Genomic DNA, 16,345 nt, shown 5'->3' on the forward strand with positions numbered 1-16,345 from the left:
ATACTGTATGGGACAATATATGGGGCCCATCATACTGTATAGGGAAATATAGGGGGTCCATCATACTGTATAGGGAAATATAGGGGGTCCATCATACTGTATGTGGCAATACAGGGGGCCCATCATACTGTATGGGACAATATATGGGGCCCATTATACTGTATGGAGCAATATAGGGGGTCCATCATACTGTATAGGGCGATATAGGGGCCTATCATACTGTATGGGGCAATATAGGGGGCCCATCATACTGTATGGGGCAATATATGGGACCCATCATACTGTATGGGGTAATACAGGGGGCCCATCATACTGTATGGAACAATATAGGGGGACCATCATGCTGTATGTGGCAATATAGGGGGCCCATCATACTGTATGGGGCAATATATATTGGGGTCCATCATACTGTATGGAGTACTATAGGGGACCCATCATACTGTATGAAGCACTATAGGGGGCCCATTATACTGTATGGAGCACTGTAGGGGGCCCATTATACTGTATGGAGCAATATAGGGGGCACATCATACTATATGGGGCAATATAGGGACCCATCGTAATGTATGTGACAATATATTGGGACCATCATGCTGTATGAAGCACAATAGGTGGCCCATTATACTGTGTGGGGCACTATAGTGGGCCCATTATATTGTATGGAGCACTATAGGGGACCCATTATACTGTATGGGGCACTATAGGGAGCCCATTATACTATATGGGGCCAATCATACAGCATGGGACAATATATGGGGTCCATCATACTATATGAGGCAATATAGGAGGGCCCATCATACTGTATGGGGCAATATAGGGGCCCATCATACTGTATGGGGCAATATATGTGGCCCATTATACTATGTGAGGCACTATAGGAGGCCCATCATATTGTATGGAGCACTATAGTGGGCCCAATATATTGTATGGCGCTCTAAAGGGGACCCATTATACTGTATAGGGCACTATAGGGAGCCCATTATACTGTATGGAGCAATATATGGGGCCAATTATACAGCATGGGACGATATATGGGGTCCATCATACTGTATGGGGCAATTTAGGGGGCCCATCATACTGTATGGGGCAATATAGGGGGCCCATCATACTGTATGGGGCAATATATGTGGCCCATTATACTGTGTGGGGCACTATAGGTGGCCCATCATACTGTATAGGGCAATATAGGGGGACCATCATACTGTATGGGGCAATATATGGGGCCCATCATACTGTATGGGGCAATATAGGGGGACCATCATACTGTATGAAGCACTATAGAGGACTATTAGACTGTATGGAGCATTATAGGAGGCCTATTATACTGTATGAAGCACTATAAGGGTCTCATTATACTGTATGAAGCATTATAAGTGGCTCATTATACTGTATGGGGCACTACAGGGAGCCCATTATACTGTACAAAGCACTACAAGTGGCTCATTATACTCTATGTGGCACTATAGGGGGCCCATTATACTGTACGAAGCACTATAAATGGCCCATTATACTGTATGGAGCACTATAGGGGCCCATCATACTGTATGGAGCACTATAGGGTTCCATCATACTGTATGGAGCACTATAGGGGGCCCATTATACTGTATGGAGAACTATAGGGGCCCATTATACTGTATGGAACAATATAGGGGGCCATCATACTGTATGGGGCAATATAGGTGGCCCATAATACTGTATGGGGCAATATAGGTGGCCCATAATGCTGTATGGGGCAATATAAAGGGCCCATCATACTGTATGCGGCAATATAAAGAGCTGATCATACTGTATGGGGCAATATAGGTGGCCCATCATACTGTATGGGGCAATATAAGTGCCCTATAATGCTGTATGGGGCAATATAGGGGGACCAGCATACTGTATGAAGCACTATAATGGGCCCTTTATACTGTATGGAGCACTATAGGGGATATGGGGCCCTTTATACTGTATGTAGCACTATAGGGGGGCCTTTATACTGTATGGAGCACTATAGGGGGCCCTTTATACTGTATGGATCACTATAGGGGGGCCTTTATACTGTATGGAAGACTGTGTGGTACCCATAATATTGTATGGAGGACTGTGTGGTGCCCATAATATTGTATGGAGTACTGTGTGGTGCCCATAATACTGTATGGAGCACTGTGTGGTGCCCATAATACTGTATGGAGCACTGTGTGGTGCCCATAATATTGTATGGAGTACTGTGTGGTGCCCATAATACTGTATGGAGCACTGTGTGGTGCCCATAATACTGTATGGAGCACTGTTTGGTGCCCATAATACTGTATGGAGGACTGTGTGCTGCCCATAATACTGACTGTATGGAGGACTATGTGGTGCCTATAATACTGTATGGAGGAGTATGTGGTTCCCATAATACTGTATGGAGGGCTGTTTGGTGTCCATAATACTGTATGGAGGACTATGTTGTGCTCATTATACTGCATGGAGGACTGTGTGGTGGCCATAATACTGCATGGAGGACTATATAGGAGGAAAATGAATTTGTAAGGGCTGCAAAGTTGTGAGATATGCTCTTCCGTGACTTCACCGAATATTAAGCGTTTTGTTTTTTTTTGGAGGGGGGGGGGGTCCCAAATAGAATTTCTGCTGTGGAGCCCCATGTTTCTATGTACGCCCCTCTGTATAACCTAGCTTAAATAATAAAAAAAATGGTATTTATATATCTTTACATCTTAATTAGCATTGACATTTTATCAGTATTATATGTAGTGAGGGGCATCATTGTAATATTATGCTATTTTTTATTAAATCTATGGCACACTTACATAAAACAGTGATTTACCACCTCGGGGCTCTATGAATTGTTGGGGCAAGTATGTACAATCTCTGTAATCATTTGGTGTCTTTAGTTAATACTTGTGCTTAGAAGTTCATTATGGGCACTCTAATACCACAAGCAACTGGATAATTGATTTATGGACGGTTCTCGGCACTTACTACATCTCCTGATAATATCCCTCCGAGGCACCCTAATATACAAGGCTTTCACATCTCGTGTAAGATGAGATGAAAGGATGGGTTGAGCAGTAAGTAGATTATAAAGTAATGGAGGTAAATCTGAGACCACAGGTCCCAATCTTTATAATTACAGTTAAATCTTGTTATCTACTGAGAAAAATCATTACTTATTACTTCCCTGCACATGAATCCCCAGAGAATGGGAGTCCAGGACTCTCAAACCGAAAGAAAGTAAGAGAGGGAGGTCCAAAAGAAAGAAGATTGTAGAATGCAGATGAAATGATACATAGATGGGAAGACCCAAACCCAGAAGTAATAAAAAGTGATGAATAGATGGATAATAGGATCATGGGTCAAGTAAGAATGCTAATTGCGAGTGGCACCCACATTAGTATAGGGATGAAGGAGATGCTAAAAGAAATAAAAGCTGTAAGGATGAACAAACGGAAATACATTTTGTTTTACATGTATAAAAAATCATGAGGTGTTAAGTTACAGTAAGGATGATTAAGCGTTAAGAACATAGGTTGATCATTGTCTAAAAGAGCGTGGCATTGGTTAGCGCTGGTGGTCCAAAATTGAGTGTCTGTTCCTTGATTCCTTTGACTTCAGTCCAGTTTTTATTAAGTCAAAACTGTTAAAGTTATCCAGCCCAAACACTTATCCTATAGGTTCCCATCCAATGGATGGTGCCAGTGATTTTATTCGACTACTAGACCTTTACAGAGAGTTTGACCCCTCTATGAAATGTCAGCTTTCTGGTGGGGGCCTTGTCCCATCACTCCATGATTGCTCTTGCTTCTCTTGTTGCTGTGTGGTGCTTTTAGATGACAGGTTACTGTCTTTGTATGGAGGATCATGATTGGTGCAGGGAGATTCAGAGGTATCGGGCGAGTCCTGGGGAGAGCTAACTGTGGTCATTGTTGCAGTATTTGTCTCCTCCAATTTCCAAACCTTTAAAAAGTAAGCCAAAGTTACTACTGTGAGAAAACATATGGTTAAAGCAATGGCATCCAGCAAAACAGCAAAATTGCAATCCAGAGCAAGTGAAATACTGGAATACCAGACTTTTAGAGTTGGGAAATATTGGTATCTCAGACTTTGTTCACATTTTCATTTATTGCAAAAAAATTTCTGATAAAATGCTGGATACCATGGCAGAGTCCACAAAACATAGAGTTCATGTGCTGCCATTGATGTCCGACATGAAAAGTGTCTGACATTTCTGTTAATTTCATATTTCTGTCCCTATAATGGAATTGAAGCACTAAGCTGGGGATCCTAAAGGGATTTTCCCACAAACAAAGTACATTTTAATCACTAGATCTTGGAATAAAAATAAGTTCTAAAATTGGATGCATTAAAAAAATCTTCCTGTGCTGAGATAATCCTATAAATGTGCCCCTGCTGTGCACTGTGTAATGGCTGTGTCTGACCGTGCAGGGACATCGTCTGATCATACCACATCTCTAGGGAATATCACATCTCCTTTTTTAAACACAGCCAGTTTTGGAACCTATTTTTATTCCAAGATCTATTGATTAAAATCTACTTTGTTTGTGGGAATATGGCTTTAATAGCTGCCTAATCTGACTATGTAAAAGAATACTGAACTTGACCTAACTCATTGGCCTCAAATTGACTAAATGGTCAAAAAATTGTCCTTCTGACATGTCTATATTTCCTAGGACGTCACATTTATAACGCTGGAAGGTTTGATAAATTAAATCTTTACCTTGTCGTATTTTCTGAGACTGTACATGTGATCTTTGTTCATGAAGGTCAGCAGGATCCAGTCACAGAAGACGGAACCCTAAAGAGACAACACAAAAAACCACACACAAGGCCTTATTACAGATTTATGGGATGCCGGGTGTACAGTATGAAGGGATCAATCCCTAGAAGCAATACTTGATTGTTGAATCAAAAATCTGAAAAGAATATAATAGTAAACAGCTAAAAACACTTCCCCTCGCTAAGTACTTCTAAATCATGAACTGAATTCCATTGTTACACTTATCCATTTATGATTTATGAAAGGGTTTATCTCCAAATAGTAAGTTATCTATTAGATGGGTAATAACTGACTGATCGCTGCAGATCCAATCACCAGATCCCCCAGCAATCCTGAGAATGAAGATCTGAAACACAGAAACCAGGTTCTGCAGAGCTCTGTCTTTAATGGTGCAGAGATGTGTATGCTCAGCCCCACCATTCATTATCTCTGAGACTGCTGGAAATAGCCAAGAGTTGTTATTTATTTTACTAATTTATTATTATTTATTTATATCACACCATCATATTCTACAGAACTTTATAAGCATTATTATCACTGTCCCCACAATCCAAATTCCCTATCAGTATGTACTTGGAATAGGCGAAACTTGAGTAACCAAAGGAAACCCACGCAAACACGGGGAGAACATACAAACTCCTTGCAGATGTTGTCCTTGGTGGGATTCTGATCCCAGAAAATAGCGCTGCAAAGCAACAGTGCTAACCACTGAGCCACCGTGCTAGAAACAAGACTGATGGCCTGGTCTGTCTGCCAGCATCCTACTGAAAAAAAAGCACTGCGAACTGGACAACCAACTGAACCCCCAGAAAAGCTGTGGTCGCATCAAGCTTTCAATCATTACAGTGTATATACCAATTTAGATGCATGGAATATACTGAAATCACTAATTACAAAGTATAATTAGTGAACGTATAAACTGTCACAGATGAAAAATAGCATAGCAAATACTAACAATTAAAAAAATATGCAGAAGACAAAAATTCAACTGCATTACCACTTTAGGAAAATAAATTGCCTCCATACAGATGGTGTTTTAGTGGTACGTATCTGTGAGCTGCCAGGAGGGGTGCAAGTAATGGAAAGTAGCATATAATCCTAAACTGGCCAATCACAAGAATAAAAATGGCTAACGTAGCCATTTCAGACAACATTGTTTTTAATATTTTGTCGGTAATAAATGACTGACCGAAAGCTGCTGAGATGGTCACGTTACATATGATCATCCAGTCATCAAAAAAAATGAGGCAATTGTAGATATGATCACGCATGTGCCGACCACAGAACCATTTTCTTCAAGACCTGCTGTTTTTGTCAGAGACCAGTAAAATGACTGCGTCGGAGAGAGATTTGAAACCGGAGGCAGACGGAGGGGCCGGAGAAGGAAGAAAAGACCCTACGCCAAGTCCTGCCCTTTAGCAATGAAAATATCATTACAAGAAAACTTCAAACGCAGATTAAACAAGAACTACAAAACAGATTTCTTCACCACAGGTATCATTTTAATCAGTATCACAGCACCAACATGGCCATATCTTTACTTTAGTTAGTAAAATCCTGCTGACTGGTTCTCTTTAACCATTAACCCTAGAACGCATGACCATAAAAATCTACTTTTTCACATACCTGGGGCCTTTTAGGCCCGTGTGCAAATAACATGGAATAACTCAAACAATAATGACAAACAACTATATACCTGAGGAATACCTAGAGTTTCAAAATTCTAACTAAAGTAATCTTGCAGAAAATAGAAAACAATTAACAGGGCGGGCCTGCGAGGCCCCAGGTATGCGTTCTAGGGTTAAAGGAAACCTGTCATGTTGAAAATGGTAGAGTGTCTGATCTGCAGGCAGAATGTTATAGAGCAGGAGGAGCTGATCAGATTGATATATACTTTTATGGAAACAGTTTCAGTAAAACTTGTATTTTCTTCTTCTTCATTCAAATCCCTGGTGTTTGTATGCATATGAGTCCAGTGGGTTGTCCTACTAGTGATTGACAGTTTTTCGCATATGACTGTGAATGCAGCGATGGCTGTCAATCACTTAGTAGGACCGCCCACTGGACTCCTTTGTGTACAAACAGCAGGGATTTCAATTAATAAAATAAAGTTTTACTGAATCTTTTCCCTCTAACCTATATATCATTCTGTTCAGCTTCTTTTTCTCAATTATCATGCTGCCCACAGATCTGACTGCATGTACAATGTGGAGGTTCCCTTTAAAGGGACTCTGTCACCACAGAATGACTGTTCAAACCAAGTACAGGCACTCGGTGCTTCACAGCGGGGCCAATCACCTTCCCACCTGCTTCGCTTCCATCTATCGCCACCCTTCTCTTGCCCTATAAAACCAGAACTGTCAATCAAAGAAGAAGGGGTGGAGATTGAGGGAAAACAAGCAGGTGGGAAGGGAGAGAGAGTTAGAGAGAGAGAGAGAACGGAAAGTTTTCAGACCCCTTTAAATTTTTCACTCTTTGTTTCATTGCAGCCATTTGGTAAATTCTAAAAAGTTCATTTTTTTTCTCATTAAAGTACACTCTGCACCCCATCTTGACATGGTCATAAATATTCAGACCCTCTGCTCAGACACTCATATTTAAGTCACATGCTGTCCATTTCCTTGTGATCCTCCTTGAGATCGTTCTACTCCTTCATTGGAGTCCAGCTGTGTTTAATTAAACTGATAAGACTTGACTTGGAAAGGCACACACCTATCTATATAAGACCTCACAGCTCACAGTGTATGTCAAACCAAATGAGAATCATGAGCTCAAAGGAACTGCCCAAGGAGCTCAGAGACAGAATTGTGGCAAGGTTCTAACATCTGGCCAAGGTTATAAAAGAATTTCTGCATTACTCAAGGTTCCTAAGAGCACAGTAGCCTCCATAATCCTTAACTGGAAGAAGTTAGGGACCACCAGAAGTCTTCCTAGACCTGGTCGTCCAGCCAAACTGAGCAATTGGGGGAGAAGAGCCTTGGTGAGAGAGGTAAAGAAGAACCCCAAGGTCACTGTGGCTGAGCTCCAGAGATGCAGTAGGGAGATGGGAGAAAGTTCCACAAAGTCAACTATCACTGCAGCCCTCCACCAGTCAGGCCTTTATGGCAGAGTGGCCCGACGGAAGCCTCTCCTCAGTGCAAGACATATGAAAGCCCGCATAGAGTTTGCTTAAAAACACATGAAGGACTCCCAGAATATGAGAAATAAGATTCTCTGGTCTGATGAGATGAAGATAGAACTTTTTGGTGATAATTCTAAGCGGTATGTGTGGAGAAAACAAGGCACCGCTCATCACCTGCCCAATACAATCCCAACAGTGGAACATGGTGGTGGCAGCATCATGCTATGGGGGTCTTTTTCTGCTGCAGGGACAGGATGACTGGTTGCAATTGAAGGAAACATGAATGCGGCTAAGTACAGAGATATCTTGGATGAAAACCTCTTCCAGCGTGCTCTGGACCTCAGACTTGGCCGATGTTCACCTTCTAACAAGACAATGACCCTAAGCACACAGCTAAAATAGCAAAGGAGTGGCTTCAGAACAACTGTGTGACCATTCTTGACTGGCCCAGCCAGAGCCCTGACCTAAACCTAATTGAGCATCTCTGGAGAGACCTGAAAATGGCTGTCCACCAATGTTCACCATCCAACCTGATGGAACTGGATAGGATCTGCAAGGAAGAATGGCAGAGGATCCCCAAATCCAGGTGTGAAAAACTTGTTGCATCATTCCCAAGAAGACTCATGGCTGTACTAGCTCAAAAGGGCGCTTCTACTCAATACTGAGCAAAGGGTCTGAATACTTATGACCATGTGATATTTCAGTTTTTCTTTTTTAATAAATTTGCAAAAATGTCTACATTTCTGGGGGCTTTTTTCAGCCAAGATGGGGTGCAGAGTGTATTTTAATGAGAAAAAAAATGAAATGAACTTTTTAGAATTTACCAAATGGCTGCAATGAAACAAACAGCGAAAAATTTAAAGGGGTCTGAATACTTTCCGTACTCACTGTGTATATATATATATATATGATTTGCCCCGCCATGAAGCACCAAGCGGTGGTACTTAGTTTGAACAGTCGTTCTGTGCTGACAGAGTCCCTTTAATGTCAGTTCTTTCTATTGGGATCTGATAGAGACAAAGGCCTTCACGTGCACCGCAGCCCTAGGTACACAGAAGTTTCAGCAGATGCTATGTTTTTGTACTTGATATCCATACATTTAGTTCATGCATATCTCTGAAAAAAATGTTTACTTACTACACCAATTGAAGTCAGGGCTGTTGCCAAGTTAATGATAGTTGGGATAAGGCTAAACTTTCCAGCCTGTGTAAAGAGAAACAATTATTTTTCTTAAAGGGATTTTCCCACAAACAAAAGTTCATTTTAATTAATAGATCTTGGAATAATAATAATTTCCACAATTGGATGTGTTTATATAAAATGTTCCTGTGCTGAGATAATCTTATACAGTTAGGTCCATATATATTTGGACAGAGACAACATTTTTCTAATTTTGGTTCTAGATATTACCACAATGAATTTTAAACAAAACAATTCAGATGCACTTGAAGATCAGACTTTCAGCTTTCATTTGCGGGTATCCGCATTAAAATTGGATGAAGGGTTTAGGAGTTTCAGCTCCTTAACATGTGCCACCCTGTTTTTAAAGGGACCAAAAGTAATTGGACAATTGACTCCAAGGCTATTTCATGGACAGGTGTGGGCAATCCCTTCGTTATGTCATTCTCAATTAAGCAGATAAAAGGCCTGGAGTTGATTTGAGGTGTGGTGCTTGTATTTGGAAGGTTTTGCTGTGAAGTAAATATGCGGTCAAAGGAGCTCTCCATGCAGGTGAAACAAGCCATCCTTAAGCTGCAAAAACAGAAAAACCCATCCGAGAAATTGCTACAATATTAGGAGTGGCAAAGTCTACAATTTGGTACATCCTGAGAAAGAAAGAAAGCACTGGTGAACTCATCAATGCAAAAAGACTTGGGCACCCACGGAAGACAACAGGGGTGGATGATCGCAGAATAATCTCCATGGTGAAGAGAAACCCCTTCACAACAGCCAACCAAGTGAACAACACTCTCTAGGAGGTAGGCGTATCAATATCCAAATCTACCATAAAGAGAAGACTGCATGAAAGTAAATACAGAGGGTTCACTGCACGGTGGAAGCCACTCATAAGCATCAAGAATAAAAAGGCTAGACTGGACTTTTCTAAAAAACATCTAAAAAAGCCAGCACAGTTCTGGAAGAACATTCTTTGGACAGATGAAACCAAGATCAACCTCTACCAGAATGATGGAAAGAGAAAAGTATGGCGAAGGTGTGGTACAGCTCATGATCCAAAGCATACCACATCATCTGTAAAACACGGCAGAGGCAGTGTGATGGCTTGGGCATGCATGGCTGCCAGTGGCACTGGGTCACTAGTGTTTATTGATGATGTGACACAGGACAGAAGCAGCCGAATGAATTCTGATGTATTCAGAGCCATACTGTGTGCTCAGATCCAGCCAAATGCAGCCAAACTAATTGGTCGTCGTTTCATACTACAGATGGACAATGACCCAAAACATAAAGCCAAAGCAACCCAGGAGTTTATTAAAGCAAAGAAGCGAAATATTCTTGAATGGCCAAGTCGGTCACCTGATCTCAACCCAATTCAGCATGCATTTCACTTGTTAAAGACTAAACTTCAGACAGAAAGGCCCACAAACAAACAGCAACTGAAAACCACCGCAGTGAAGGCCTGACAGAGCATGAAAAAGGAGGAAACACAGCGTCTGGTGATGTGCATGAGTTCAAGACTTCAGGCAGTCATTGCCAACAAAGGGTTTTCAACCAAGTACTAGAAATTAACATTTTATTTACAATTATTTCATCTGTCCAATTACTTTTGGTCCCTTTAAAAACAGGGTGGCACATGTTAAGGAGCTGAAACTCTGAAACCCTTCATCCAATTTTAATGTGGATACCCTGAAATGAAAGCTGAAAGTCTGAACTTTAACTACATCTGAATTCTTTTGTTTAAAATTCATTGTGGTAATGTCTAGAACCAAAATTATAAAAATGTTGTCTCTGTCCAAATATATATGGACCTAACTGTAAATGTGCCCCTGCTGTGTACTGTGTAATGGTTGTGTCTGACCGTGCAGAAACACAGTCTGATCATACCACAGCTCCTGGGCAGAGGGGGAGAAAAAACTTATACAGACATTACAGTATGTGATCACAGCTGACTCTTTCTTTGAAGTAAAACGTTGTCTAAAAACAGGCAGGGAAATGTTTTACCTCATAGAAAGAATCAGCTGTGATCCCCTGCTGTAATGTCTGTATACTCTTTTGCTTCCTCCCCTGCCCAGGAGATGTGATATGATTTTTAAAGTCCAAAAGCATTAAAAGGGTGTCACACATCAGCTGCTAGCATGGCATAAAAATCGATTCATTCCTAATTTCGTGTATACATTTTAGAATTTATTCACACATGTTGTGCTTTTCAGACTATGTTAATGGCATTACACACAATTAACTTACAACAACATTAACCCTCTCATAAATAAACCACTCAGACACATTGACTTTTGTGGAAATAAATTTGGCCATGGCCTTTATTAGCTTAAATAACAGCCAAAATTATCCATAACTTCATAACGTAATAAATTCAAACTTTAACCAATCACCGCAGCTCAGCCAAAAGGCTCAAGCCCATTAACCCGAACTTACTGTCCATTCAGATCCCTGAACGACTAACCCCAAGGCCATGACAAATAAAGGGGTGAGGGAGGGCTGCCAGCGTTGCCCTCCTTTATCCCTTACTGCATCCATATTTACTAATAACACTGGTCAATCGGGGTGTTCACAGGGCAGAAAACTGAACCTTCCTCTGCTACCACCAGCACCCATATCCAACCATATGCCGGGCACCCAGGTGTACGTGCTACGGCAATTTCGGCGCGAAAGACACTTTCCCGCCAATTAACCCCTTCAGGAAAGGCACATATAGCTAAAATGGATAATGCCATGTGTTCCCCTTCTGAAGGTCTGGGGATCACCAATCTGTTATCTTGGATCTGACTGTTGTGATTAAAGGGGGTTGCTCATCTTTTGGGGACATTTTTTTTCTTACTTACATACAATCGGGGCTAAAAATAATTTTTGCAATTGGTTTTCATTAAAGCACCACTCCAGTGTTTTATTTTTTTTTTGCAGCACTATGATGATGCTACTAACATAAGGTCCCTGCACCTAATATTATACTCAACACCCGCCGTCTTCAGCTCTTCCCAGTGCCCCTCCAGTTCCGCGGCACCATCTCAATACAAGTCTATGATAGCCAGAATGAGGCCAGAACGAGGCTCTCATAGCATTGCATAGTATTGAAAAGTGACCTCCGGCTTGCTCCAGCAATCACTGGAGTGATCCGTCAGGTCACAGCTGCTGAAGGCTGACCGGAGTGGCGCTGATAAAAGATGAATACGGCGGATGGTAAGTATAATACTAGGGGAAAGGAACTTACATTAGTAGCACCACTCCAGCGCTAGAATAAAAAAACAAAACCCTGCACTGTTTTCTTGCACCGTTTGCCTCCTAAAGCCGCTGTATTACATGGTCTATTTTTGGCTGCAAAATGAGTCACCAGGGTCGGATGCATTATTTTTATATTAACACATATGTTGTGGACATGATTTTGTGCCACTTACTATTATATTGGTATGACAGGTTCTCCTCCTGCTCTTGTTAGTGCAGGTTTCAGCTGCAGAAATGATTTTTAGCCCCAATTGCATGCATTTAAAGTACCACTCCAGCGTTTTGTTTTCAGTGCTGGAGTGGCGCTTTAAATGTAAGCCCCCTGCCCCCAGTCATATACTCACCCCCCGGTGTCTTCACCATTTTTCGGTGCCACTCCAGTCCCATGGCCCCATTTTGTGACAGTAGTGTCTGACTGGCTGGAAGTCAGATCTACGTCACAAGCTCTCAATGCAAGTTTATGAGGCCCTGAACGAGGCTGTCATAGAGGTATATTGAAAAGTGACCTCAGCGCCACTCCATGAAACACTGGAGCAGCAGGCAGGTCACTTTTCACTGAAGACCAACGGGAGCAGCAGCGGCGGCAGCGAAAACAGATGAAATAGCCGGAAGGTGAGTATCAGACAGGGGGCACTTAAAGCACAAGCTGTGCAATATAAAAAAAATGCTGGAGTGGTTCTTTAAGTAACAAAAAAAATTGTCTACACAGGTGGACATCCCCTTTAAAGATGTTTTCACAATAAGTGTATTACAACATTTGAAGCTAGAGTGTATGTCTACATTTAAATACGTTAGATGTGAGAGGAGTTATCCTGTGAAAACAAGTCATCACCCATCCACAGAACAGGTGACTACTTTCTGGTACCTGCACTAATCGGCAGAATGAGTAACTTTTATCCCCGTTAGAATAGAGTGGCAGTGCACATGCTTGACTGCTGCTCCATACACTCCCTATGGTGCTGCCAAGAGCTCTGCTGCCCCATAGAGAATGTATGGAGTGGCAGTTGGGAATCCGACCTGGCGTGCCATTTTGTAACAGCGATAACCGATCCTGATGCCCTAGGAATACCCACCAATGATCTGGGGATAAGGGATAACTTGTTTTAAGTGGACAACCCCTTTAAAGAATGACAAATCTGTATGCTGTAAAATTTAATGCCGTAAGTTGCATCATAAACATCTGCACTGACATCATTAGTGTAAGTAAAATTACCTGCCCATGCACAATCACATCAATGCGGATCCCATAAACCTTTATGAGAGTACGGGCCTCTGTACCATTCGTATTGTAATATTTGCCAAACCTGAGTGTGATAAAATACCAGGGAAGTCATACATAATGGAGTAAAAAGAAAACAGTTTTCATAACATGTTATTTACTAGAATTATATTTATTATGAAACAACATATAGAAACTATACATCCAATAGTATATGATGTATGTTTATATAACACTGATACACAATTTGGAAACAAACTTTAGTTGTAACATGGGTGACATTTGGGAGTTACTAATGCTGCGTTCCTACTCTCTTCTTGCCCCATAGTACCCTATGGTCTGCATTTTTAATATGTTTGATCTAATACTAGAGATTCCAGGAGTGCTGAGGTAAGAAGAAGCTGCTCACACTGCTGTCCACCCTATCTGATCAAATACTGGAGATATCCAGTCCATTCTGTCCACCGTGTCTTTCTGACCTATTTCTGGAGGCACCAGGGGTGCTGAGGTAAGAATAATCTGCTCACATTGCTGTCCATCTGGTCTTTCTGATATAATATTGAAGACACAATGGGTGCTGAAGTAAGAAGAGACTGCTCACACTGCTGTACATCCTGTCTCTCTGATCTAAGATTAGAGACACCATAGGTGATGAGGTAAGGAGCGAGTGCTTCCACTGCTGTACACCCTATCTTTCTGGTCTAATACTGGAGATAGCAGGGACACTGAGGTAAAAAGATGCTATTCATACTACTGTCCCACCATGTCTTTCTGATAAATAAAACTGGAAGAACTAGGGGTGCTGAGGTAAGCAGAGGCTTCTCACACTGCTGTCCTCCATGTCTTTCTGATCTAATATTGGAGATGCCATGGGTACTGAGGTAAGAAGATGCTTCTCACACTGCTGTCCTCCATGTCTTTCTGATCTAATATTGGAGATGCTATGGGTACTGAGGTAAGAAGAGGATGCTCATACTGCTATCCTCCATGTCTTTCTGATATAATACCGAATAGACTATGGTGTTGATGTAAGAAAAGGTTGCTCACACTGCTGTCCACCCTATCTTTTTTATATAATATTGGAGGCAAGAGGTGTGTTGAGGGAAAAAGAGGCTGCTCATACTGCAGTCTACACTGTCTTTCTTGTGTAATACTGTAGACTCCATGGGTGCTGAGGTAAGAATAGGCCGTTCACACTGCTGCCCATCCTGTCTTTCTGATCTAATACTGGAGATACCATGGGTGCTGAAAATAAGAAGAGGACGCTCACACTAGTGTCCACTCTGTCTTTTTGAAAGACAATATATGGTATAGATTATCTCCAGATCACTGCAGTGAAGCTTGCTACTGTACATGCTAACAGACACGGGTCCTAATATTCTATGACAGGTTTCTGTCAGAGCAACAGAGCAGAGGCCATTTTAATTCTATAGTGATTACCTACCTAGACAAAATGATTTTGAATTGCTAATTAAATGTATTTAGGAATTTATTTATATTCACTTTTTCCTTTAGTTATCTATTTTTGTCTATTCTTGGAAAATCCCTTTAACCGATTACCAACATCTGCTCTATGGAACAGGCTCCGTGGGTGAGTCTGCCCCATACCCAGCAGATAATGGCTGTGACACACAGCCAGAATCTGCCTCTAACAGCCACAAGTGGAGCAGAGCTCTGTCTGCAACAGTTAACCTGTTAAAGATTGAAAGCGGCATTAAAAGCACACTGGCATGAATGTGTGTCATTCTATGCTACCATCTGCTGCCCCTTATGATACTCAGTTTCTTTCTCCACATATCATACTTTAAAGAGGTTGTCCACTACTTTTATATTGATGACCCATCAATGTCTTATCGGCTGGGGTCCGACACCCGGCACCCTCGCCGATCAGCTGTTATTGTTGTCGGCGGCTGCGGGCCAGAACTACTCACTTACCGAGCTGCACTGTCTACTTATAGTGGCCAGGGCTTGGTACTGCACATGATCTGCCTCCTATTCAAATCAGTAGGAGGTGGATGTGTAGTGCCTTGCCGCGGCCACTACAAATAGACAGAGCAGCTCGGCAAGTGAGTAGTTCTGGCCAGCAGCCGCCAACACCGATAACAGCTGATCGGCGAGGGTGCCAGGTGTCAGACCCCGGCCGATCAGACATTAATCCTAAGGATAGGTCATGAATGTAAAAGTAGTGGACAACCTCTTTAATTCTTAAACTTTTAGGGGACTTCTGCAAGTCACTGTTTTCTTACTCCTTGTTGTCACAGTAACACTAACCTGTAGTTATATCCGGTGGATATATCATTCTGCAGGTCAAGGCGTCGGAATGAATACTGTGGACGACACTTTGAGGGATGTAAATCCAAATTGCAGTTCCAGTTAATGATCACACCAATGATTCCTCCCTTTAAAAATTACATAAAGCTTCTTAGCACTAGTTAAAGCATCAGTGTTGTCAGCCAGTAATGTCTCCCTGTAAACTGTATAACTCTCAATATCTGTTTTTCTATAGGATCCTGCCTTTGCCTAATGAAATTGATTGTTGTATCTGTTGGCAGCGAATTAATCTCTGTACTGTCCAACCGTTCAACAATGAATATATATTTATTCAGGAACAACTACCACTTGAAGCTCATCAAGAGAATGGCAAGAGTGTGCAAAGCAGTCATCAAAGCAAAAGGTGGCTACTTTGAAGAACCTAGAATATAAGACATATTTTCAGTTGTTTCACACTTTTTTGTTAAGTATATAATTCCACATGTGTTAATTCATAGTTTTGATGCCTTCAGTGTGAATGTACAATTGTCATAGT

At 41.6% G+C, this 16,345-nt stretch overlaps 1 protein-coding gene across 1 annotated transcript in view; it reads right to left on the reverse strand.

Moving 5' to 3' along the window:
- Positions 1 to 2,295: 2,295 nt before the first annotated feature.
- Positions 2,296 to 16,345, reverse strand: part of P2RX2 (purinergic receptor P2X 2) — a 58,894-nt gene continuing 44,844 nt past the window's right edge. Inside the window, exons 8-12 of the mRNA XM_073653602.1 lie at positions 15,811 to 15,938; positions 13,534 to 13,624; positions 9,042 to 9,107; positions 4,724 to 4,801; positions 2,296 to 3,942 (exon numbers count right to left, since the gene is read on the reverse strand). Of these exons, the coding sequence (XP_073509703.1) occupies positions 3,739 to 3,942; positions 4,724 to 4,801; positions 9,042 to 9,107; positions 13,534 to 13,624; positions 15,811 to 15,938 (567 nt within the window). The 3' untranslated portion in view covers positions 2,296 to 3,738. The remainder of the gene's footprint in view (positions 3,943 to 4,723; positions 4,802 to 9,041; positions 9,108 to 13,533; positions 13,625 to 15,810; positions 15,939 to 16,345) is intronic.

This window comes from Phyllobates terribilis, unplaced genomic scaffold (genome assembly GCF_046119375.1).
Source record: "Phyllobates terribilis strain yellow unplaced genomic scaffold, ASM4611937v1 Scaffold_1__5_contigs__length_1240528914, whole genome shotgun sequence".
Taxonomy (NCBI): Eukaryota; Metazoa; Chordata; class Amphibia; order Anura; family Dendrobatidae; genus Phyllobates; species Phyllobates terribilis.